Genomic DNA, 26,998 nt, shown 5'->3' with positions numbered 1-26,998 from the left:
GGGCAGGTAGCAAGCAATCCTCTTACCACATTCTCCAAAAAACGAGTGTCATGCTTGGGAAGAGTGCCAGGCAGAGGGCTGTCATCCTCATGGAGGCCCGAGGTCTGTCCTGTGCTAGATGAGACGGCCAGTGATGTGTCTCTTTAAGGGAAGGTGACAGCTGAGGCCTTGAAATAGGTCCTACTTGGGAAATGCCAATATTTTTCACTCTTGAAGCTGGGGGAAGGAAAAGCCAGCTCTGGGTTTGTCCTCTCTCTTGTAGAGAGGAATCTTCTAGCCCTGAAGCAGCCATGACCGTAGACCTGAACCATTTGAGAAACCCAGTGGAGTTGAGCTCCACCGATCTTTTAGATCCCTCCTTTGCTGCTGCTCGACTAACTCTGCTGCCTCTCTTAACCAAGTAAACCCTGTGTATGAGTGTTCCCATCCCTTACCTCCATTGCTCTCTGTCATTGGCCAGAGCCAGAGCCAGAGCCCCCTAACAGTCTGAAGAGGAGCTCCTCGCTACTAACAAAGCTGGGTCTTGGGGCTCGGGGACACAGGAGGGCTGATAGGGCCAAGAACTCGGGGACTCAAAGACTGCCTAGGCACAGCAGGTCCTCAGGAGTCCAGCCACCGGGTCTGTCAGTATCTACTCCTCACCCACAGCACCCCCCTCCCCATGGGGCCACCTCTGACCTGACCCCCAGTCCATGTCGCTCATCCAGCCCTAAGACTCGGTTTTTACATAAGGACAAAGTAGCCAGGAGAGCAGTGGTTCAAAACCCACCCCTTCTGGTCAAGTCACAGGATTGTGTAGCAGCTGTGGAAGTCTAGGCAGACATGTTCCTCTGACATGTAGTTACCACCCACAGAAGAACCCAGGCTCACAGGCCATCCAGGATAACCCAGTTAGCAAGCCTGAGTCCTGGGTCTGTTTTGGTTTTCTTGCACCAGAACTGGTTATTTGGTTTAGGGGGTTTTGTTGTTGTTGTTATTTATGTTTTTGTTTGTTTTTAAAATAGTTCTATCCATCCCTCAATATATAATCTCTTAGTACAGATTCACATCATTAGTTATTAACAGTTAACAATAAGCGCTCCCCCCTTTCTTTTTTGGGGTTTTCAAGATAGAATTTCACTGTGTAGCCCTGGTTGACCTGCAGCTCATTCTGTAAACCAGGTTGGTCTTGAACTCACAGAAATCTGCCTGCCTTTGCCTCCCTAGTGCCTGGATTAAAGGCATGCACCACCACAACCCAGTCGGTAATATTTGTTGTTTAAACATAGCTTTGAAAACACAATTTTAAGCAGACAGGGTTTTTTGTTTTGTTTTGTTTTTTGTTTTTATCAATGTGTGATTTGACCAGTCAAAACCCATACTGACTCCACCTCCCTCCGTGACCCCCAGAACTTTCCAACCCTGTGTCAGATCTATCTGTCAGGCTCGGCCTAGATATCTGGTTTACCAAGCTAGGAAATCAGCCGTTAGCCCAGCTATCTTTCACACACAGTCATACAACTTAGTCCTTTGACAACTGTAGTTTTGTAGTGGAGACCTTGGCGTGAACCATATGTGTGCCTGACATTTCTCTTCTCCCTCCCACCCCTGTTCTATGTTCTCTCCGGGACGCGTCTGATCTCCCTACACTACAGAGCATACCTGGATGTCCAGGCAAGACTGGGCGAAGTTTCTGAGTGGCCCTTTGTTTAGGTGACGTCCTCAGACCTGGATCCCCCACCAGCCTCACTCCTCATCCCAACCAGAGGTGGCACACTTGGATTAAGGGTTGACACATCTCATCTCACCCATCTACTATCTGCTGTAATATAAGACAACAGCTTTTAAACGTGTATATAACCCATGATTTTGGTTTGGTTCTGTTTGTTTTCCTTGGTGGTTCCCCTCCCCCTCTCCCTTCTCCTTTTAAATCTCCCTCGATCACATTTGGTAGTGATTTTTGACTTAGTCTGGTAGTCACCTAGCTTAATATCTAGTTAAAAGCTAACCATAGTATACTTGTTATATATTAAGGAGTTTTTTCTTTCTTTTTTTTTTCTTTTTTCCTTTAAGAGAATTTTTGTTTTGTTTTTGATTCTGTTCTCACTTTTAAAGGATGCTGAGATGGTGATGTTACTCTCCATTTTTGGTACCGATTTTGAGACTGTAAGACTTTTCACCCGGGACTTTAGCACTGAATCGAAATTGTGATACGCGGAGCGGGGGGTGGGCATAGACTCTATTTTGTGTTGTAGAAGTGACATACAGTTGGCTGCTCAACAGACTCTCTAGCAGTTCATTTTGTGACGTCTCTTTGTTAACCTAAGTATATCTATTTTCGGCAATAAGGTAAGGACGGCCATGTTTTGAGGGTCCTCCTTTTCTATGAGTGCTTTCTCTTTTTTTCTGTTCAAAGAGGTCATATTATAAGGTTTTTTGAAATTGTGAATTCTAAAAAACAAAAAACAAACAAAAAAATGTTGTAAATATGATTCCATTAACTACATAGAAACTATTAAGGAAGAGAGAATCAAAAATATTTTTGTGAGGGAGTTGCTCCCAGGCAGTTAGGTACCCTGGAAGGAGGGGAGGGAACCTTGATGAAGCCGGTACCACAACACAAGAGGACCCAGCTGCCAGGGCAGCCCGGAACCCCACTCTCCGCTGTTGGTGTGGTAGACCTAAGAGCTGTGTTAGCACCCCGCCAGCCTACCAGCCTCTCTGTGCCCAGCTTCAAATGGTATGGTCTAGCTAGATTTTTATTTAAAATATGAAAAACTGCTTTTCCCAAGATGTTTTTTAAAAGGAAAACAAAAGCTACAATTTTAATATTTGACATATTTCGAGTTTCAAAGCACACCTGTTTTGGCTTAGGGGAGGGGCAGGGTGGGGACATTCTTTTTCAGTCTTAATTTTTAAATATCTGATCATTTTATATTGTCCGATCATTTCAGCACCTCCAAAGGGTCCTAGGATAACCCTGCCTCTCCCTTCACCCTGCTCCCCATCTTCCCCCCAGAGAGGGGGCCTGTGGGCCAGGTGTGGACAAGCCTGCATGAATACACCCTTTCTCCATTCATTTTCTATTTACAAATTAGGAAAGCAACCTTTCAGTTTATATATATTTTTTTTTCCTTTTTGATACCTCAGTGCTGCAAGTATCATCAGAGAGGCTATGGAAGAGTTTTGTGTTTTTTTTTAATTTATTGTAGATGTAAACAGAATTTTAAAAAAATAAAATATAAGCATCTCTGCACTGTGACTGGTGGGAAAAACTGACAGCTTCCTGTTTGCACAAGTTTGACATTTGGCTGTTATAATATATGGTCCTCAGTTGGGGAAAGACACTTAGGATGAAGGATGTTTTTTAATTTAACTTTTTTTTTTTAAAGAAAAAATATCAGTAATAAGTTGGCAACAGCAACCGTAGGAAGGTAGCATTAAAGCATACTGTAGTGTGGATATATATTTTTTCTTTTTTAAAATGTGATATTGACATTTTATTAATATTTTTTAAATTGTTACGTTTATAAATTTGGTACTTAAGGCACAGCCAGTATGAGACACTGAATGCGACATTTATTACAATGAGCTGCTGCACTCCTATTTTTATAAACTTTACTGACAAGTAGACTAATGTAGACATTCACAGACACGATAGCACAGAAGCATCTTCAAACGAAAAGTCTTCGGAAAGCTGATTCAGAAAGGACGGGAAGAAGCCTGCTCCCGTTCTGGTTAAATGCAACTTTATTTCATTTAATTATTTTATTTTTTAAGAAACAAAATCATGTTCTTTTTTTTTTTTTTTCTAAATAAAATTGCTGGGTTGTTTGGTAAGGTTTTGGGTGGTTTTTGTTTTGTTTTGTTTTAAGTTTCCAAACAACCAAACTAAGAAAAATGCTGGATGCTTTTAAAATACAATACTTACTCAAGTCATAAAATAACAACATAGAACTTTTATTTTTAAGAAACAACAACAAAGAGAAAGAGAGACTAGATTCCCAGCAATTCAGTGTCGAACAAGGGGATTAATTAATTACTCTTTTGTCCATGTTGATGATGTCCTGTCCCCAGCCCCCGCCCATCTTCCCACAGCCCCATTCACCTCATAGAGTGCTCTTTGTTGACCATTGTCTGTTAATAATGTATAAAATGGCTATCTTGTAAGTGTGCTGTCTTGGTACTAGCGTAGTGACTTTTTTTCTCTTCTTCTAGTACATATTGATAGGTATAACGTAATTAAGGTTTTTAAAAAAAAATAGACATAGTTATTCAGATTTAGGACCAGTAAGGATAGAACTTTCTCTTATTTATGAAAAGAAAAAAAATGCTAATAATTTGGGGGCAGTTTTTTCCTTTATTTTTTTTTCCAAGTTCAAATTTACTTTTATTTTTGCTGATTTGATGTGGTTTCAACTAACCCAAGGTCTCACAATGTTCAAATGCCGGCTGACTCTACGGCATTTTGTAGGTCCCTGCCCCCCGTCCGTGAAGGGGTGTGCCATACTACCTTAAATGCAAACACTAGATATGCAAAACTGGATTTTTTTAATTTATTTTTTAAAAGAGGGAGGCGTGGTATATTAAAATGATTTTACTAAGAGAAAAAATATTTTTTTAAGGATGCTCAGAAGAAATTGATAATCTGTGTGAATATGTTTTAGATGTTTATATACATTTTGAAGAGACCCAGTAGCCCATAGCACAACTTTTGTGAACATCTGATATGTTTTCAAGTGGCTATCTAGGTTAAGGTTCATCATTAGTACCCCCACCCCACCGCCACCTAGAAGTCCATCTTAAACAATTTTTGTAAATTCTTTCAACACTGATGTCCATCTTTGTCTTCGTTTCAGTTAAGCTCAGTAGCGAATGTGGGAACCCTCTTCTCACCTTCTCTGGGGGAGAAACCCTCTTGGCTAATGGCTCTTCCCTGGCATTATCAATAACCACCGGGGACTCTCTGGCTTCCAGATCCATCTGCCTGAGACCCCAAGGTCCTCTCCTCCCAAGAGGGGAGATGGAGCAGCAGTTGACTCCTGGTCCCCTTCCTACTTCAGCCTGGATGTGGGGCTGGTGGAGGTGACCGAGCCTGGGTCTCCACCCCAGGAGCCTCTGCATGTGTGGTTCGTGGCCTTCCTCTCACCCACTGGGAAAACCAGACAGCCTCACACTCTGTTCCCCATCGCTCATTGGCTTGATTCAAGTGAAACTCCAACCAGCCTTTGTGGTTTTTTGTTTTTTTTTTAATCCTTCATAACCATTCTCTTAATTTGAACTTGTAGCTTGGGCTTTAAGGTAGCATGGCTTGATTGCTGTCGACCTAACGTTCCAGTGCACAGCGATCCACGGCCACTGAATGTTACACACATCTTGCTAGACTAGTATAAAATCATTGGGTAATTGTTGGTTTAATGACCTGAAAGGTGTTCAGTTTGGGGTTTTTTGGGGGGAGGGAGGGGTTGTTTGTTTTTCTTTTTTTTTTTTTAATTTGAGAATTTAGGGGGATATTTTTTGGTTCCAAATTTAAAAAAAAGTCAAAAGCTATTTTGATTTTTAGTGCAAACTAGGGCTAGGAACGTAGCCTCCATCACGACAACCACACCGCTTCGCTCTGCCATCCACCCACTGCAGCAGCATCTTCGAGAATAAAGCAATATAGTTTACTACATTTTTTTTAATTGAAGGTCAGCCATGCTTTTCTGTATTATATTGCATATGAAATTGTTTACAAAAGAAACACTAACTCATACTTCTCTTTATCAGTTGAAAGTGACACACAGGGACAGAGGAAAATTGGAGGGCAGGGGAGGGAGGGGAGACAGGTTTTTTTTGTTTGTTTGTCTTTTTGTTTTTTCTTGAATGTGCTTTACTAACCAGATCCTCCGAGGAAGGCAAAAGCCAGACAGACAGACAGACAGAGAGTAGAGAAGCGGGGCAGGCTGCAGGTAAGCACACTGCACAAGAGACACTGGCTGGCTCCCCCACCTCAGCTAGAGCAGAAGACAAACAGCTCAGCCCAGTCCTGGGCACAGACACTACGCAAGGCGACGTTGGAATTGAAGCAATACTTTAATCCTTTTTTAAGTTTGCTTCCTTTTTTTTTCCTTTCTTTTTCTTTCACCAAAAAAAAAAATATAGACTAAAATACAAAAACAAACAGAAAACATATAAATAAAACCCACCCCTCTCTGGGAAACAACCATAATTCAAACATGGCTATTTAGTAATCAGAAGGTATTGTCTCAGACAGGATTTCATTTCCGGGAGGCAGGGCATGAGGGGATGAGGGGGGAGGGGAGCGGGACTGAGAGACAGTTCCAGAGCCTCCGTGGAAGGCTTCTACTGCTGTATTCTGTACATACTGTACCACCCTGTGTGGGGTCTGTGAGTGTGCTCTTGAGTAGTGTGGGCTAGCCAATCTGCCATTCATGGTGTTATAAACTCGGAATTCCATATGTAATAGGATGCAAGTCTAAGCGTTTCATGTGGACATAAATGTATCTAAATAAAACTTCCCCTAGCACTGTGGCTGACCTCACCCTTACTTTTATACTTTAGTATGAAACTGATGAGAACTTTGGTAGTGAGTATTTTTTTTATATATATATACATATATATGTATCTATATATATATATATATCTCAAGCATCTTTCAGGTCTTTGTGTGTGGCTTTCTTAAAGCCCTGTTGTAAAAAAAAAAAAATTACTATGTGGATGGCAGTCTCTCACATCACAGATGTGGAAAGTATAATTTTATATTTGTATTTTCAAATAAATAAGTTTGTGAAAGGTTTCCATCCTCTACTGTGGTCCAGAAATCAATGTGTTTGTCTGACAAAAAAAATAATAAAATAAACTGTTTTGAACAGAGTCGTACAGTGTTGTTGCGTTTGCAGAGGCTGGGGAGGGCAACGCTGCTGTTGGGTTTGGTGTGTTACCGTGTCATCCTTACGGCATGGATGTTGGTCATGTGGCCCCCCTCAAGGAGCCAGTTTTGCAGTGACTGGGGAGAGATAAGATGGACACCTGGAATTGGGCAATGAACAGCAAAAGATGCACAAGACCCGTGGGCAGGTCCGTGGTCCCTTGTGATCACAGGGCGTAGTGGAGGAAGGAAGGGTGCAGAAGGAGGTAACTTGTCCTTCATGGTGCAGGTGCTGAAAGGTTGCCTGGGAATGTGGTCTCTGCCCTTTAGGACCTAAGAGTTGTCTTAATAGAAATAATTAGGATAACAGACTAATTGTACACAAAGGTGGATCATGGGTAATACTTGCTCCTCTCTCTCATTATAGAAAGAGCAAGAACAGAGGCCCAGGTCCTCGGGGGCAAAACCATGTCTTGGTGGTAACGGATAATAGCTCGGGCCTGCCTGAACCAGTGACATGCCTTGGTTATGGGGCCCTGGAAGTAAGCAGCCTGGGCTAAGAAGTATACACAGAATGAAGTGTGGGCCTGAGAGTTTTGCAGTAGCTGCTTCAAGGGGAAAAAAAACCATAGCCCCCGCCCGACCCCATGTTTTAGTTTCTACTACTGTGAAGAGACACCATGACCAAGGCAACTCTTATAAAGGACAGCATTTAAATGTGACTGGCTTACAGGTTCATGGGGTTAGTCCATTATCATCATAGCAGGAAGCATGGCAGCATCCAGGCTGACATGGTGCTGGGGAAGAAGCTGAGAGTTCTACATCTTAATCCGAAGGCAGCCAACCAGAAAGGCCTACCATGAGCATTTAAGACCGTGGTGTTTCTCCACAGTCACAGACTTCTTCCAAGAAGGCCACATTTCCTAATGGAGCCACTCCCTATGGGCCAAGCACTCAAACAAGAGTCCGTTCCTATTCAAACCACCACCTCTCCTGGGACATAGTTCTCTCGTGTCACTTTAACCCGAAACCTGGTGGAGCAAGGCCCAGCTCCCATGCGTCCACAAACAGTGGACCTGTCCACAAACCCTACCATGTTCCAAAACAGTGGGAGATATGAGGAGCTGAGCAATCCCTGAGAGAATGTGTAAAGAGCGAATGTGGCTGAGCGGGTGTGTTGTGTTGTCACGGGCACGACCATGTAGGAGTGTGTTGTCAAGGACCTACAGGAACTGGCGAAGCCTTCGTCTGGCCTGAGTGTGAATGTTGGCAGCATGTAAGAGGGTTTATTAATGCGTGATCAGTGCATGCAAAAACTAGCAACTACAGCCTTCTCTTCAATGTTCAAAGGCAGGCTGCTCTTCCACGGACACCTCCACATGGTTCAGCTAGCTCCTCCCCCTGTGCACGTAATAAAAATGCCGAGGTCAGGATCGTTGCTGGAATCAGTGCCCCTCCATCAGTGCACATGACCCACCTGACCCCAGCTTTTCTGTACCCATGTGCCTGCCCCTTTTTTAGTGTCCTCCCTCTACTCCCTCATGATGCCAACCAGGTTTCCAGGAGTAAGCCTTGCAGCACATAGTAGGGAAAGCATGAGTCCTGGTTTCCCACAGAGGCTGAGGATGAATGAGAACTGATTTCAGAATCCCAGGGGCTCTAAGCAGAGTGAGCCAGACTCCTGAGAAAGTCCATCTGAATATCTTCCTCAAAGGATTCCCAGGTCTAACCCAGGAGCCTAAACTGAGGGAGCCAGCAGGGTTACTATGATGCTCCAGCATCTCCCCTGCTTGTGCTGGAAGTTCTGGTGCTCAGTGTTAAAGCCGTTCGCTCATGGCCTTAGAACAATGAGTGTCCAAAGGATGTCTTCTGTGTGCACAGGACGCACGGAAGGTTAGAAAGTAAATGATAACAAAGAGGAAATAAGCAAATATAAAACTTAAAGGAGAACAGGAACTCAAATGTTTATGTCAGACTGGAGAGATGGCTCAGTGGTTAAGAGCACTGACTGCTCATCCAGAGGTCCTGAGTTCAATTCCCAGCAACCACATGGTGGCTCACAACCATCTGTAATGGAATCCAATGCCTTCTTCTGGTGTGTCTGAAGACAGCTACAGTGTACTCACATACATAAAAGGGAAGGAGGGATAAATCTTTTTAAAACATGCTTATGTCACACACATTAGAGTTCAAAGGTAAAGGTATCCAACAGGGTGTCATGTAATGACAAGACACAATCTTTTTGTTTGTCTGTGTTTTGTTTTGAGACTGGGTTTCTCTGTGTATCCCTGGCTGTTCTGGAACTAACTCTGTAGACCAAGCAGGCCTCGAACTCACAGAGATCCATCTGCCTCCTGAGTGCTGTATTAAAAGTGTACACCACCACTGTCCAACTTTTTTTGTTGTGATGGCTTTTTGTTTGTTTGTTTGTTTGTTTGTTTGTTTTTTGGGTTTGGTTTGGGTTTTTTGTTTGTTTTTTGTTTTTAAGACACAATGTTTTGTTTGTTTTTTGTTTTTAAGGCAATCTTTTAAGGGTAACCCTAGGAACACATTAAAAATATAAAGGCATTGGGAAATTTCCTAACATATCCACAAAACCATTAAGAAGTGGAAAACTAGAAGGAACCACTGGGTGGCTAAAGATTGAATGCTGGAAAAATTGACTCCAGGTGTGGGATCCGGGTCCAGCTCACTTGCTTGCCTAGCACACACACGCAAGAAGCCCTGGGTTTGATCCTCAGTACAACATAAGAGAGGCGTGGTGGTGGCTCATGCAGTCTTGGTGGAGGCAGGAGGATTAGAAGTTCAAGGTCATCTGTCACAACATAGCAAGTGAGAAGCCAGCCTGGACTACAGAAGATCCTAACTCGGAGCAGTGGGAGGAAGAAGAAAAGAAGGACAGAACATGTAGAGGAATTACTCCTGCTATGAGTCTCTAATGTTTCTAATGAAAGCAAATGAGTTGAGACTGAGTAGAGGACTTTGTTTCTATTGCAAGCACAAGGACTTGAGTTTGATCCCAGCACCCACGTAAACATCAGGTTTGGTAGCTTGCACCTAGAATCTAGGGCTTTACTGGTGAGCCAGTCTAGCAGAATCAGCCAGTTCCAGGGAGAGAACCTGTCTCAAAAACTAAAGTGGAGAGCAACCAAGGAAAATCACCTAATGCTGACCCCTGGCCTTCACATGCACGCATGTGCATGAACACAGTGGCAAAATTGCTAACCGGTTAATGTAAAAGTGAGATGACTGGATAAAAAATAAATAGACAAGACATTAGTAGCTCTTCCCAGTTAAAAAAAAAATTCTCCAGTGATAGAAATTGGAAAATCATTACACATAAGTTTTATAAGAGATATTTATGCTTTGTAATAATGGTTGAATTCCCCAATGCTAAAAAAGTGGTCAAAGAAAATTAGATCCACTCACGTAGAGAAGAAAAGTGCCATTTAGAAGTAACTCCAGGGGGTTGGGGATTTAGCTCAGTGGTAGAGCGCTTGCCTAGGAAGCGCAAGGCCCTGGGTTCGGTCCCCAGCTCCGGAAAAAAAGAACCAAAAAAAAAAAAAAAAAAAAAGTAACTCCAGGGTAGTGGTGGTGCACACCTTTAATCCCCGCACTTCGGAGGAAGAGGCAGACAGATCTCTATAAAGTTGAGTCCAGCTTGGTCTACAGAGTGAGTTTCAGGACAGTCACGACTACACAGGGAAACCTTTTCTTGAAAAACCAAGCCAAACTGGAAGAGGAGGAGGAGACTCCGGACTCATATCAGATGACGGACGTCACAGAATTTAGGACACACACTTGAATGAGGCAAAATAGCGATTAAAACATGTGGCCCATGTATAGGTCATGTCATGTCACTTGAGCTTGAAGGGAGGGTAAATTAGGTGATGATAAATGAACCACCAAGTGGAAGTAGGAGGGATGGAAAGCTTCGAATATGAAAGTAGGACGGGGCGAAGAGACGCCGAGAAACTGACTAGTGCACTAAAAATCGCGTAAATAGGGTATTTATTAAATTTAATACATGTGAGCATGCACGTATGCGATTTTAAAATTTAGGAGTAGAAAAATATTCTTACAAAGAGAGCTATTGCTCTAGCCAGGTGTGGTGGCACGCACCTGCAATCCTAGCACTCAGGAGGCTGAGGCAGGAAGCCAGCCTGGGCTGTTGAGGGAAACCCTTTTGAAAGATGAGAAGGAGGGAATCCTCTCCTTACAGTAATGGTGGCTCCATCTTGGTTACTTAAATGGAAAGAATGGGGTAGGTCACCAAAAAGGATTCTGGCTTCATTTGTTATTTCTAGATCTTCAAAAAGAAACATGGAGCTGGCCAGACGGTACAGCGTTAAAGGTACCTGCCTGCTTTCAAGCCGGAACACATATGTTTGATCCTGGGATTCATGTGGGAAGAAGTGACTCCTACAGGCTGCCCTCTGACCTCCACACTTGTGCCATGGTAACACATTTTGTTTAAGAAATAAAAGCATGGTTCACTACATTCAGAGATAAATTTAATTTTAAGTTAACTATCTTTCAAAAGGAATTTGGGAACAGTACATGGGAGAAGAGGATAGAAAGGAGAAAGGAGAGAGAGAGAGAGAGAGAGAGAGAGAGAGAGAGAGAGAGAGAGAGAGAAAGAGGAAGGAAAAATGGAAGGAAGGAAAAGAGAAGGAGGAGGAGGAAGAGGAGATTACCAGGGCTAGAAAGATGCTCAGTGGGATAAGAGTAGAGTTGCTTTTCTAGAGGACCAGAGTTCCTACTACCCACATGGCAAGTTACAAACATCTATGACTCCAATTATAAGGTTTCGGACGACATCTGGCCTCTGGAAGCACCAAGCCCACATGGTAACTGGACATAGATGTAGGCAAAACACCCACTTGCATACAAGTAAATTAAAAGGAAGAACATTACTAAACTCTAATTACTGCATCTTCTTAGATTAGTAGTCTCTAAACTCAAAAGAGTCAGGAACCCTGTCTCTGTAACATAAGCCAACATAACCCAGTGCCCTAGTTTCCTTCCTGTCGATGCTGCTGCTGCTGTTTTAAACTCGTTCCCGGGTACAGTTCATCATATCTTGGAGAAGCAGGTCATGTAACATATCCATAATTGGTAGCAGAGAGGAGTGAATGCGTGTATGCTTACACTCTGTTACAATTTTCTTCACCCTTTATAGTTCTGGACCCAAGCCTAGGGAATGGTGTTGCCCACAGTGGGCTTGGTCTTCCTGTGTCAATTAACATAATCAATGCAATTCATCTAAGACATACTTAAAAGCCAACCTGATCTAGACAATTATTGGATTCCCTAGGTGATTCTAGACTGTGTCCCATTGATAAACCTATCCCTCTTTAAATAGGCAAGACTCCCTTAACTAGATTAAGTTAATCAAATGCCTGAAGAACTGTCTTCCCATTTCATACCAAATGCTAAGAATGCAGACACTCTTAGATCATGGCACTTTCTTGACTCTCTTCATTGAATATATGGCCTGCTGGGACGCTGTTCTTGTAATAAGTCATCTTGTATTAAGTTACTTTACTATTACTATGATAAAACACCATGACCGAGGAGACTTAAAGAAGGAAGGTTCTATTTGGGCTTATGGTTCCAGAATGATAAGAATCCATCACCACCATGGTAGAGAAACATGACAGCAAGCAGGCATGGTGGCTGAAGCAGCTAGCTGAAAGCTCACATCTTCAGAAGATAAGGACAGAGCTGAGTGAACTGGAAGTGTTTCAAGTTGTTAGGCTCTCAAAGCATGCATACATGCGTACACACACACACACACACACACACACACACACACACACACACACACACTGCCCCTCCAACCCAGTACCATGCTTCCTCTGACAAGCCACAACCCTGAGACTCCCTAAACAGTGCCACGAACTGGGAATCAAGTATTCAAATGACCAAACTATAGAGGTCATCTCATTCAAACTGTCAAATTGTGGCTCCTAACTATAGATACACTTTCATGACTTCTCGGTCAGCAGCCCAACACATAAGCCAGCACCTTTCCCAGGAGGCTTCCTGGGCATGTTATAAGGTTGGTGTTAATTTTGGTTCTATAGGCACAGGGTAAATATGGAATTTATTTGTTAACTGCTAATAAATACATATGTTTGCTTAGTTAGGATTTTTGCTTCTTCATCTGCTGCCTTTACTTTTCTTAGGCCATCCTGTGGTGTTGACTAGTTCAACTACAGATATAGTCCTAAGATGTGTTAATGTCAAACACAGAGAAAACAAAACCAGACCCAGAGCATAATGGTTACGACATGTGCTATGGGGATTGGTGATCTGAGTGAGGATAGTGTCTTCCCTCCTCTTGAGAGTTAGTGTTTGTTTTGTGGGAGATAAAAATCTTTCCAAGCTTTGTTTTTATGTCTACAAGAAGTTCTGTTGCTTTTGGGTAAACATCTCTTCTTAATAATAGTAAAAAAAGGGGGAGAACTAAACTATCATTTTTAAACATAATTTCTATATGAATAGGTGTTTTACCTACATGTATGTCTGTGCCCCAGATGTGTGCCTGGTGCCCTGCCAGAAAAGGTCCTAAGACTTGGCCTGGAAAGATGACTCAGTGGTTAAGAGCACTGGCTGCTCTTCCAAAGGTCATGAGTTCAATTCCCAGGGCCCACATGACGACTCACAACCATCTGTAACTCCAGTTCCAGGGGATCTGATACCTTCACACAGACAAACATTCAGGTAAAACACCAGTCTACATAAAAAATTGAAAACGTTAAAAAAAAAAACCCTAAGGCTAGAGTTACAGATGGCTGTGAACCATTATATGGGTGCCGAGAGTGGAACCTAGGTCCTCTAGAAGTTGGTGCTTTTAACCTCTGAGCCATATCTCCAACCCCAAGGTAAAATACCTTTTGGGGGTTAAATGCAAATAAAATTAAAACCATTCAGTGCGTATCCTTGTTGAGGCCCTCACAGTCTTTTTTTTTTTTTTTTTTTTTTTGGTTCTTTTTTTTTTTCGGAGCTGGGGACCGAACCCAGGGCCTTGCGTTTCCTAGGTAAGCGCTCTACCACTGAGCTAAATCCCCAGCCCCAGAGGCCCTCACAGTCTTAAAACCTGAAGGAGTTTGCAGATCAGGGCAGCTCACCATCTACACCACTTCCTCATAATCCTAACTTGATTGACGGGTTGGTGCCAGACACACCTGGATGCTTGCCTTGCCCTTGGTCCTTATCAACATGGATGTTGTCTGTTACAGGGAGTCCTGCATCAAAGCTTAAGAGCAACGGATACCTTGTGCACTGAGTTTGTACCAAACCCCCGTGCTATAGCTACGTCAACTGAAGAGCAGAGTAGAGAACATGAAAAATTGGGGGTAGGGTGGGGATGGACCACATTTGGTTTTAATGAAGAAAAAACCTCAAGGGAACCTCTGAGATTTTTTTCTCCTCCTTCTCTTAATAAATGGGATGGCCAAGGCACAGAGGGAGGTGGCATATAAAAGGACCCAGAGAAAGTCCATAGTGAATACCCTGTGAACAAAAAGCAGGAGTCAGGGAGTCCCTGGGACAAAGCCAGATATAGCATCGCATTCCTGAATTGCCGGTCCTTGAGCCTTTGAGGAATCATGAGTTTAAGGCCAACCCACACTACATAGTACCATAGCCAATGTCAATCCTGGCCTACCAGGAAATAAAGGTGGCTTGGATAAGGCTGTTCGCTGTGTGCCTTCTTCACAGGGTACTTTCTCCTGTAGCTCGGGCTAATTCTCAGTCACCCTTGTGACCAAGGGGAGAGATGTGCCTCTTGTCTGCCCCGTATACAGTTTATACCAGTGAATCCTTCTGGCACTGGGAACCTGTTTCCTGGGGAACACCCTGTCTCAGCTGCCTCTCTGGCTTCTCGAATAGAAGGCACAAATTCAGTGCATCATCAGAGTAGGGAATAGCATCGAAGAGATTTATTACTCCGAGACCCTGGGCAGAGAAGGGGTAATGCATTGAGAGGGCTGTGACCTGTCCCTGGACCACCCAAGGAGGAGTCAGAGCACAGGAGCCAGCAGTACTACATATGTGGAGTAATGGGACGTGAGTCAGTGAAGTATGTGGGCAAATTGAATGGTCCACACAAAAGAACACAGACAGTCATATTGTTTCCGTGGGATCGATGCCTTGAAGGGCTTACATCCGACACCGGTTTTGACCATCTGAGTGTGGTTGTCCATTTCTGATGCTTCAGCAGCCATCCATGCTCTGTGCTCCTGTCCCTGGTGAGGATTGGAGCATCTTTGTGAAGCTCTCCTGCCGACACCTGGGCTTGCCCCCTTCCATTTTCCAAAGATGAGACCACCTTGACTGGTAAGTACCATCTCTTCCTGTTTCTCCCATGCTGTCTGGATGAGACAAGATTGACTCAGGAAATCAGAAGTAAATTCACAAGAATTGGGACAAATTAACATGAGGAACTGGTCTACAAATTCTTTAAGTTCCTCATGAGGTCTGGAAACACTCCCTGAGTTAGTCTGTTTAGGCTCTTATAAGAAAGTATCAAGGCCAGCGAGATGGCTCAGCTGGTAAAAATGCTTGCCCCGGTGAGTTCAATCCCTGGGACCCACCCCACAGAGTGGAAGCAAAGAGCTGACTCCTATGGTGTGGCAATACATTATGATAAAAATATCTCTTACATTCTAAGAGACTGGAACTTTGAATGGGCCTCACAGCCAGAGGTAATAACACACTTGAAATCACTTAACACTTAAGACTGCTATCCTACTGGGTACTCAGCCTGTTTGTTTAACCTGCCTTTAAGTGAACAGTGTAACAACCAACCTTCACTTGCCTAGGATTTCCCAAGTAATCACTTTTACAACTTAAGGGAAAGCAGAGCTGTAATTTTAAATTATGTATGGGCTCTTTCGTCCGACCCAAGTGATGCCTATGTGTTTGTGTACTTGGGTTACGATAATCATTTTCCAAAAACACCAAATATAGGTTCAAAGGAAACTTATAAATGATTACCCACCATCAATGTTAAAAGCAGCATATACACACTGCTTGATAAACAATGGTGTTTGCAGCACCCGTTGGTCCTCTGAGCCAGTTAAAGTCGGTCACTTAATCCTTTGTAAGCCTGTTAAAGATTTCCATACAGCATTCCTATCCCTCGTTCCTTCCCATGTGATGTTTAACCAAAGAGGGAGAGAAGCCCTCTGTTAAGGACAGACCCAGGGACAGATTCACAGGACAGCCTTCAAGCGGGCACACATTCTGACTTACACAGGACACAGACAGAAGGCAGGCACAGGGAGACTGAAGTCAGAATTTGAAACCGGGGATCCTTCTTGGTTAAATGATCCCCAGGGGAAGTTCTTTGATTCCTTTGCTCAGTTAACGAAAAATCCATTGCACCCTCTTCAGTCTCTCTTAGACCTGGGCCCTTCTTGCCAAGTCTTAAAAAAAATATTCCTCATTCTTTGTCCTTTTTGTGTACTTACTTGAATGGGTGAATGGGTGGATACAGTGATATTTTCCCAAAAGCTTACAAAATACAGAGAGAAAGTGCTTCTTCTCACTTCTCTCTCAGCAACCCTGCTGCCACCTTCAATGGGAATTGCTTTTTCTAGTTTCTCACCTAAGGCTCTAGAACTCTGTGTGTGTGTGTGTGTGTGTGTGTGAGAGAGAGAGAGAGAGAGAGAGAGAGAGAGAGAGAGAGAGAGAGAGAGAGAGAGAGATTTATATAGGTAAACTTGTTAACTTAAAATTATCACCCCGATGGACATTTCCATCTCTTCTTCATCAGAATCTTTTTGAGATTGTCTAATCAACATCAAAAGTGCATCTAGGGATGGAGAGATGCCTCGGTGGTTAATTGCACTGACTGCTCTTCCAGAGGTCCTGAGTTCAATTCCCAGCAGCCACACGGTGGTTCACAACCATGTATAGTGGAATCTCATCCCCTCATTTTTGGAATCATGAAAACAGACCACTCATATGCATAAAATTAAATCTTTTTTTATTTAAATTCCCTGATCTTTAGCTGGGCAGCGGTAGCACATACCTTTAATCCTAGCATTCAGGAGGCAGAGGCACAAATGTCTGTGATTTAATGGTCCACAAAGTGAATTCCAGAACAACCAGAACTACACAAAGAAACCCTGTCTTGGAAAAAAAAAAGTGCATCTAGAATCTAGAAAGAAGGTTCTGGGATAAGAACATACTCCCAGCTCCCACGAAAGACTGTTCACGGCTGCCTGTAACTCCTGCTTCAGGGGATCCAAGGCTCTCTTTTGGGGCCTCCAAGACCACCTTCACTCACATGCATATACACACATATACACATACCCAAATTAAAAATAAAAAATATTTTTTAAAGATTTTTATTTATTGCATGTATGTGAGTACACTGTTGCTGTCTTCAGACACCAGAAGAGGGCATCAGATCCCACTACAGATGGTTGTGAGCCACCATGTGGTTGCTGGGAATTGAACTCAGGACCTCTGGAATAGCAGGCTTAACTGCTGAGCCATCTCTCCAGCCCCCGAAAGTAAAATATTTTAAAAAGATGCATATATGTGCATATATATAAAAGAATGTCTACACTCTCCCACCTTCTCTTTCTGAGCCTTTGGGTGTGAAGAGACAAGTGTGTATAGTTGTCCGAATGTGTTGCCTCCTTCTGGGCTAAGGGATACTCTCACATGCTAAGCCTCCACCTCAGCTACCATGAGATACTCTAGTGTAGTCTATGATATTACATCTCTCCCAGTTGACTAGTTAGTTCTGTAATGGTCAGAGTGGATTTGAATGGCTGACCCACTTCGTCATTCTCTCTGCCGCTTGGTTGATGAATTGTTGAAAGAGCGAGTGTTTGCAGTCATCGCCTTTTTCAGGGCGTCCCCTAGCTGGCAGACGCCCTTCATCAGCCCTCCAAAAGCTGGTGCGGGGCCAGAGAGACCCCGTGGGAGGCAGAATGAAGCATGTGACCACACCAGCAGCCTGCCTCCCCTCACGCCCTCACCACCCCTCCCACAGGTCTCTGGTTAATTGCCATGACATATCGATGGGCACTCTCCGAGGAAAGAGCAGGCCGGCTGGCCCACAGCATCCCAGCTCAGCAATCATCACTGATTAAAAACTAGTTATGAAGCAATGAAGATGGAGTCCTGCATTAACCAAATGACCCTGAGCATGGCCCAGCCCAGAGAGACGGAAGAAAGCATCAAAGTCTGACTTATGGCATGGGCAGACCTTCAGGGCTGTTTGAATTCTGGGAGATTTATGAGGTAGTGACAGCATTTGGCTGGATTGGATTCCAGCTTTCTGCTTCATTCCCAGATGTGCCTGTGTGCTTATGATTTCCTGCGGACTCACATCCCATTCGGAGTAGCCCAGTTTGGCTGGACTCTTACGTGAGTTTAATCCGAGTCTTCTGATTATATAAAGTAGAAATGGATCAGATTGTCAATTTCCAGAGAACCTGAATTAGCTCAGCTGCACTTAATACTGAAACTATCCTGAAGATAATTTAATCTTTCTTTAATGATTCAAAAGGTGCTTTGAAGTCTCGCATTAATCAAAGTCGTGGTTATGAATATCAGAAGTTAATACCGACCAAAGGTAAAAGTGTCCATGAAGAATTAGGTAGAGGAGACGACAGGGGCCAGCGCAGGTGGCTGTCTGACAAGGGTGCAGGTGTGACTGCGTGTGTCACTGGGCATGGGGAAGTGTGGGCTGTTACAGTTTTGCCTGGCTAATGCTGCCATTGCCATATGCAAAGAACAGTGCTCAAAAACTCAACCTCTCCTTGGCGCTCACTTGCTCCCATGATTCCCCGGGAGAATTTAGTCTTTGCCAAGTTGGACCTCATTTGGGCAGATTTAAATGAAAGGAGACGAGGAGAAATATCCACTTCAGGAAAAGCCCAAGAGCCCAAGCAGAGTCCTCTTTTACAGATAGAAAAAGAAATGGACAGAAGTTTAAAGGATGTGCTGAGAGGAGGCAAGAGTTAAAGCACGTGTGTGTGTGTGTGTGTGTGTGTGTGTGTGTGTGTGTGTGCATGTGCGTGTGTGCATGTGTGTGTGTGTGTGTGCGTGCGTGCACACGCACACGCCTAAAACGAAGGCAACAGCATCTCCTTTATTAGGTTGTGGTGAGCTCTCTGCAGCCCACAGGCTTTGCTATGGACTCAAATTGAGAAATGTTTGCACACTTCACCCTCCCATTTATGTCTAAGTCTACATCCCCAATGTGGTACAATTGGAGGGCAAAGGCTTTGAAGAATAAGTAGTAGGCCATGAGGGTGGAAACCCCCCCCCCAGGAATAGGCTTAATGCCCTTATGAGACCCTAGAAAGCTCCCACATTCCTCTCCGGCATGGGAAGACACAGCACAAAAGCACTATTTGTAAACAAGAAGACAGGCTCTCACTAGACACCAGATGGCCGGTTTCTTGACCTTGGACTTCCCAGCCTCCCGAACTGCCTGTCACTAAAGCCACCCAGTCTATGGTGGAGAAACAAACTTGAGCACAACTAAGTAAGGCATTCTCTCTGACGAAAGATATTTGTGAAGGTTTCGAGCCACTTCACAAAAGATTTAAATTGCCTTCCACCGTATCGCTCTGAGTCACACGGATGTATACATGGGGATAAGAAGTCACGAATAAGAAGACAGAGCTGCCAGGGGACTGGCACACTCTAAGTCCTCCAGAGGTGACTCTAGGGATCAGAGCCAGCTGGTGCTGGGCCAGCGCCTCTGCCCTCACTCCCTGAGTCTGAGGTCTCAGCAGCTGTGCTTACCTCCGTGGCGTGCAGCCCCTTCCCTCCTCAGGAGGAAAGGTTGGCAAGCAAGGCTGCGCCTTCCAGCTGGGGATGGAAGACGGGATTGGGTTGTCAGGCAGCTGATACAGGAACCTAGGGATAGAAGCAAGGACACCATCATCCATTCAGCCGTGTGGCTCTGTGGAATCTCAGACCAAATTTAATTATTTGTTTTCCCCACAGCCCAAATTCTATCCTTTCCTGCCCCCTAGCCCAGCCCATCAACGGCCTGTGTGTCTCTGCCATTGTCTCAGGATCTGCAGCAGGTCGGGGTCTGGCCCTGGCGTTCTCACACAGATGCCTTCTCAGGTGACACAGTGGCTAGCAGTTTTCCTCCCCTCTCCCATCCGTCTTCCACAGCTGTCAGAGTGTGCTTTCTGCCCCATGAGACTAACTGCCCCACTCCTCTGGGCTTTCTGGTGACCCCACCATTTTGGCTGGCTCACCTCCACCAAAACCTTGAAACCAGCCAACCGTGGGCTGAAAAATTCTGAAACCCAGAGCCAAAATAAATCTTGCTGGCTTTCATTTTCCCTGAAATGAAATGTACTTTGTCACCAGGACAGAAAAACTAGTACGGGAGGAGGACTCTGCCCAAATACTTACACATCCAAATATAACACACATAACAAAACACATTATTTTGTTATAATTTCTATTTCTTCTTTATATTATGTGTTTTGCATTAGTATACCTGGATAAAAGATTTTCGAAAATGCATGCCTTATAGTTTGACTGTGAAGTGTCCCCATAGGTTTACATGTTAAGATACTTGGCTGATGGCACTGCTGGGAGATTGTAGAACCTTTAGGAGGTGGAGCCTCATTGAAGGAAGCAGCTTTGGGATTTTATAGCCCGGGCTTGCCCTCTGTCCTATCTGTGGTTCCTAGACAACTAAGCCCACCTCCCACCAGCACAACCACATGCCACTCTGACTGCCATGCCTTCTCTGCGACCATGGACTGTACCCTCAATAAGCCCAGGGCCTGGGGGTGTAATTAATCGGTAGGAACAAGTAGAGCACTTGCCTATGGTGCACTGCAGAAACTGAGTGTGATTGTGAGCTGTGGGTGCAGGAAACGAAACTTGGGTCTTTCACAAGAGCAGTAAACACTGTTAACCATTCCCTCAGACCCCACAAGATTCGTCTTATCAGGCATTCAGTTACAATGGGGGAAAAAAGACCAACTAATATAACGTGTCCATCAATTATTTGTGAATTTTCTTTCAGGCTAGTAAAGAGAATGTTAAACGTCTTTGTGTAAAGAGGTGCTACGTCTTGCAGAGTTGAGAAACATGGGCCCTTTCAGCCCCTGTCCGCTGCTCCAGCCTCATTACCTATGCCTCCCACCACCAAGTCTCCTGGACCCCAGCTTCTATAACACAAACCACCATGAAGACAACATGGGTGCCTCCATCCTAGCCACTGACCGACCTCCCTGCCGAAACCTGCGTTGCTGCCCCCTCTCATGCTTCCTGAAGCACAGGACAGATCCTCGGCTTGGAGCCATCTACCTGCCTTTCTGCTTGAGACCAAGTGCTCCTTGTGAGCCATAACTCCATAGGGAGAAGTCAAAACGGCAGGGCTGCCCCCAGGTGATGTTGGATGCAAATGGTGCATATGGGTGTGGTATTTGTGCTCACCTTCCTTACAACCCATCCCACAGTTAGAGATGCACCAGAGTCCAGGGGCCTCAGGATGGCAATGCCCCTCCCCCACTCAGCTCAGAAGCTCCAGGCTGCCTTTCCCATAAGATTGGTCTGTCAACTCATTTGGCAGCAGGCCAACGTTCCTTATGCTCCATTATCCAAATGTCCCATCTGCGCAGAAGAACACATTCAGTAGGAACTTGCCTTTTATAAAGTTTTCAGCGCTCTGCATCCAGTGAAACCATTGTCGAGGTCTTGGGAGATGTCTGTGGAGCTGCTCAGCTACCTGTGTCGTTTGGCTTTCTCACGACAGATGGAGGTGAGCCAGCAATGCACACCCTGTGCTGGAGAAAGAGCTACGAGCCAACGTGGAGCTTAGCCTATGGCTCAAAACTAAGACATGGGATCTGGGTGGGGCCGGGGAGAAAGTGGGACAGGAGATGAGCTAGAGAAGTCTGAAGGTCCCAGAATCCAGTAGTCCTGGCTCCACGAAGCCCTTCCAAGCCATTCTCTCAAGCAAGAGAACAACTTCTGAATCGGGCAGTAGTGGTGCTTGCTTTTAATTCCAGAATTTGGGAGGTAGAGGTGGATCTCTGTGAGTTCAAGGCCAGTCTGATCTACAGAGCAAGTTCCAAGACAGCCGGGCTTACAGAGAGAAATCCTGACTTGGATAAAAGAAGCAATTTCTGGGCTGGAGAGGTGGCTCAGTAGTTAAGAGCACTTGTTGCTCTCGCAGAGGACTTGGGTTCAATCCCAAGCACCTACATGGCAACTGCAGTTACAGGGGATCCCATGCCCTTTTCTGACCTCCTCAGGTACTAGGTATGCAAGTTTTGCACAGACATGCATACTTGCAGGCAAACATTGATACCCATAAAAAATAAAATGAGAGAGAGAGAGAGAGAGAGAGAGAGAGAGAGAGAGAGAGAGAGAGAGAGATTGAGAATCGACTTCTTGGGTGAGCAAGCTAATGAAGCATCTACTTCCAGCTCTGGTATCCCTTCAGCAGTGCAGGCAATGCTTGTGGCGGAAGAGTCTCTAAGCCACATTGTGACAAAATGTCCGATGAAGGAGGAGGTATCTAAGGGGCTGAGGGGCTGAAGAAGAGATCAAGGTAAATCGAATTTCCCTAAAGGGCCTATCTGGAGACAGAACTCAGACCACCTCTGAGGCGAAGCATCTTCCAATGTCCTCAGGCCCCATAGTGGTGATCACGATCCCTGTGCCCCTCTCGGCTCCCTAGGTTGGAAGAGATTTCAAGCCAATTCCACCTTGTACCTGCATTAATCACAAAGCTTCAGAACCCTCCTGCTCTTGGGCTGAAAGCCAGGCGCCTTGACTTCCCTATCGCTCTTCTGGGAAATCCTTCATGGAGCTGGGGTGTTGGTCAGTGTTGTGCTTGCCTGACGTGCACCAGGCCCTGGGTCCACAGCACTAGGGAGGCTGAACTGGGGGAGTTCCCAGGCTTCGCTGGGTTGGGAGGAAAGTCCTGCAATCCTCTACTGAGCTGTCCCAAGATACAAACTTGTCTAGCTGTTCTGCCTTCCTCCCCAAGCCCTCTTTCAAAGAATCAAAGGGGTCTTTTGTGTTCCCCATCCATCTCCTCCCTGGAGCCTTCAAGGTGAGCCAGCTTGGTGAGCCAGCTTCCAGCTCCAGAGCTGCGTTCTGCTGAGGGAGGAGGCCGAGGGACTGTAAGCCTCACACACAAGAGCTGTCCCTGGAACCCTGCTCCTCTCTCCTTCCACATGAGCTCTCAAGGGGAATCAGGTGACAGCCACACTCCAGGGAACTGAGCTGGCTGAGACTGAATTCTGTGGAGTGGCCTGTAGTGACAGAGGAGCCTTTAAGCATGGGACACTCAGCAGGGGGCGGGTTTGGGCCATTTAACATGCATAGGGGTAGGCTGTGCCAGGACCACAGCCACCTGCTCTCCTCCAATGAGCGCATTATAGTCAGTTACCTCCCAATTCCTTTCTTCTATTCATATTCCAGAAGCTTCTAATGACCCTTGGTCCTTATTTTAAGGTGAATTCTGCCCACTCAGAACCTCCTTTACTTCAATAGTGTGCTCAGGGCACACTTTACAGTGAACTTTGTTCTTTCCTAAACCCCAGTCCAGGGGCTCAGGTTACACCCACTGCCTGCAAGCAGCTTCTTCACATCCCTTGCCTGTGCAACCTCACACTCTTGCCTGTGGTTCAAGTCTAAGCACTACCTCTGGGGAAGCCTTCTAAGCAACCTAGGAAGATTTGAGCTCCTCCTCCTGGACTCCACAGGCTGTGTCACCTTTGCCACAGTGCTGTCCCTGCTGAAAGACAAAGATGTCAGGTGTCTCCATCTCCAGTTTCTAAATCTGGCAAGCTTTTTTCACAGAGCCTGGCAGAGGGCAGACTCTGCGAAAACATATTGAAGGTAACTAACATGGGTTTGCCTCTTCCCAAATAAGTCTCACCAGGTTGGGACGGTATAGAGGTTTAGAGGTGATGAAAGAGTGAGCAATGGTGAACCCTACCTACCCAATTTTATCCCTTGCTTAACAACGTGATTGGAATATAACTCAAAAAACCATATAGTTCACTCACTTTTGTATGAAAAAAAGCACAATCCAGTGTCTTTTAGTCACAAGGTGGGAAGTCATCGCCATGTAAGTAAGATATGTTCATCCATCCCCCCAAAAGATACCACCAGAACTCACTCCTCTTCACCCTCCTCCAGCCTTATTAACTACTAACCTATTTTCTATGTCTGCAAATGCCTCTGTCTAGGGCACTATGTGCCAGTAGAGCCATACAGTGTGTGGCCGTTAGCACCTAGCACCTAGCTTCTTTTTTTTTTTTTTTTTTTTTTTTTGGAGCTGGGGACCGAACCCAGGGCCTTGCGCTTCCTAGGCAAGCGCTCTACCACTGAGCTAAATCCCCAACCCCACCTAGCTTCTTTCACTTAGTGTAATCTCTTCTGAATTTATTCATGTTGGGGCATGAGTCAGATTTCACTTTATTGTTAGAAATTATTCCATTTCATTGGATATACAATACTTCCTTTCTTTGTTATTTATAGATGAATTTTAAGTTGTCTCCCCCTGTTTTTGCCATGATAAGCAGCTTTTTAAATTTGAAACTATTTTATTAAGAACTTGTTTTTTCAGAGGACCTGGGCTTGATTCTCAGAGCCCATAGCTCATGACCATCTGTAACTCCTGTTTCTGGGGATAGGGATCCAACTCCCTCTTCTCACCTCCACAGGCACCAGACGCACAAGTGGTCAAACATACATGCAAGCAAAACGCTCATACACATAAAAATAAGTAAGTCTCTGAAAACATTAAGTAATTTTAGGTGTAAAATCTGATTTTGTAACAACAGTAGCAAAAAAAATTTAAGGGTGAAGACTAGTAAGGTACTAGAGCACTAGCCACACACACTAGTGTGCCCATGCTCATATGCACACATTCACACATACATGTACTGCCTGCACATGCACGCGTGCGCGCACACACATACATACACACACTTAGCATATGCGCATACATCCATTCACATACACACAAAACATTTTAGTATGTGTTTGTCATAGCAACATCTTTTTTTTTTCTTTTTTCTTTTTTTCGGAGCTGGGGACCGAACCCAGGGCCTTGCGCTTGCTAGGCAAGCGCTCTACCACTGAGCTAAATCCCCAACCCCGCAACATCTTTTTTTTTAAAGATTTGTTTATTTGGGGCTGGGGATTTAGCTCAGTGGTAGAGCGCTTACCTAGGAAGCGCAAGGCCCTGGGTTCAGTCCCCAGCTCCGAAAAAAAGAACCAAAAAAAAAAAAGAAAAAAAGATTTGTTTATTTTATTTACATGAGTACACTGTAGCTATCTTCAGACACACCAGAAGAGGGCATCAGATCTCATTACAGATGGTTGTGAGCCACCATGTGGTTGCTGGGAATTGAACTCAGGACCTCTGGAAGAGCAGTCAGTGCTCTTAACCACTGAGCCATCTCTCCAGCCTGCAACATTTTTCTATATAAGCATGATATACCCATCAAAATTAAGAAATTAATTAACATCTGGAGCTGGAAAGATGGCTGGAAAGAACAGCCTTTCCAAAGAGTCTGGATTTGGTTCCCAGCACCCACATGACAGCTCCCAGCCACCTTTAACTCCAATCCCAGGGGGTCTAATACCTCTTTGACCTCTGAGGACCCCAGGCACGCATGGGGCACACAAACATACACGCAGGCAAAACACCCATACACATGCAGTGTAAGTAAGCATTTTAAAAGAAGGAGGAGGAGAAGGACAAGGAGAACAAGAGGGGAATGGGGAGGAAGAGGGGAGAGGAAGAGGGAAGAGGAAGAGGAGGGGGTAGGAGGAGGGGGAGGAGGAGGGGGAGGAGGAGGGGGAGGAGGAGGGGGAGGAGGAGGAGAAGGAAGAAGAAGGAGGAGGAGGGGGAGGGGGAGGAGGAGGGAGAGGAGGAGGAGGGGAGGAGGAGGGAGAGGAGGAGGGGGAGGAGGAGGAGGGGGGAGGAGGAAGAAGAAGAAGAAGGAGGAGGAGGAGGAAGAAGAAGGAGGAGGAGGGGAGGAGAAGGAGGAGGAGGAGGGGGAGGAGGAAGAGGAGGAGGAGGGGGAGGAGGAAGAGGAGGAGGAGGGGGAGGAGAAAGATAAAGAGGAAGAGGAAGAAGAGGAGACGGAAATTAACATCCACATTAATTTGAGTGGACCACAGCCTCTCGTGCCATCCATTGTCCAAATAAAGCCACAAGCAAGCATAATACATTACTGCTAACTGCCCTGTCTCATCGGTCTCCCTGCAGCAGAGTGCCTCTGCCTCTCCCCGACTTCTGTGGCCCTGGCACTCTGTAAGATTGAGGGCCAATTATTTTTCAGAGTCCTTCAGTTTGGGTTTCCTGGTGTTTCCTCCTGGTTTGAGTCAGGTGAGTTCCTTCTGTGGGACTATCACAAGAAGGACGCCATGTCCTTGCATCCTACTGGGCAATATACAGTTTCTACTTGCCTCACTGCCAGAGGCATATTTTTTAAATCTTATTTTAGCTGTGTAGCCCATGCTGTCTTCATTCTCTTGATCCTCCTGCCTCCACATCCTAAGTGCTTGGATAATTGATGTCCCCATTACACTCAGCTCTCTTTCTAATGATTTCAACTTTGATTTCGAATCTACTCCTTTTCCCCATTGTAACTAGTAGATATATTTTGGGAAGATACTAAGGCATTAGGTATATACCCATTCTTCATGTTCTCCTTATGATAATTGGTTGCTTTTTTTTGCTTTTTGAGACCAACTCTTTGTATAGCTCAGGTTGATCTAGGGCTCACCATGTGACCCAGACTGGCCTCAAACTGACTGCTATCCTTTTGGGTTTTTGTTTGTTTGTTTGTTTGTTTGTTTGTTTTTCCAGATTACAGGCCTTAGTGCTGTCACTAAGCTTTTACCTACTGTGGTGGTTTGAATGAAAATGGCCTCCATAGACTCATAGGGAGTGGCACCATTGGGAGGTGTGGCCTCGTTGGAGTAGGTGTGGCCTTATTGGAGGAAGTTCGTCACAGGGGGTGGGCTTTGGGATTTCAGAAGTCCCCGCCACTCTCCTGCTACCTGAAAATCTGGATAACGAACTCAGTTACCTCTCCAGCACCATGTGTGCCTGCAGGCTGCCATGTTTCCCTCCGTGATAATAATGGACTAGCTCCA

The 26,998-nt window shown here is 45.0% G+C and overlaps 1 protein-coding gene across 5 annotated transcripts in view; it reads left to right on the top strand.

The window, feature by feature from the left end:
• Nucleotides 1–6,855, top strand: part of Msi2 (musashi RNA-binding protein 2) — a 366,538-nt gene extending 359,683 nt beyond the window's left edge. For all 5 annotated transcript variants that reach the window (XM_039087672.2, XM_039087667.2, XM_039087663.2 and 2 more), the window contains one exon: nucleotides 1,635–6,855. In XM_039087672.2, coding sequence (XP_038943600.1) covers nucleotides 1,635–1,696 — 62 coding nt within the window. In that variant the 3' untranslated portion in view covers nucleotides 1,697–6,855. The remainder of the gene's footprint in view (nucleotides 1–1,634) is intronic.
• Nucleotides 6,856–26,998: the final 20,143 nt, after the last annotated feature.

The sequence above is a fragment of the Rattus norvegicus genome, chromosome 10, assembly GCF_036323735.1.
Source record: "Rattus norvegicus strain BN/NHsdMcwi chromosome 10, GRCr8, whole genome shotgun sequence".
In the NCBI taxonomy this organism is placed as follows: Eukaryota; Metazoa; Chordata; class Mammalia; order Rodentia; family Muridae; genus Rattus; species Rattus norvegicus.
The sequence above is the reverse complement of the archived record's forward strand: the minus strand, read 5'-3'. Positions and strand labels throughout refer to the sequence as shown.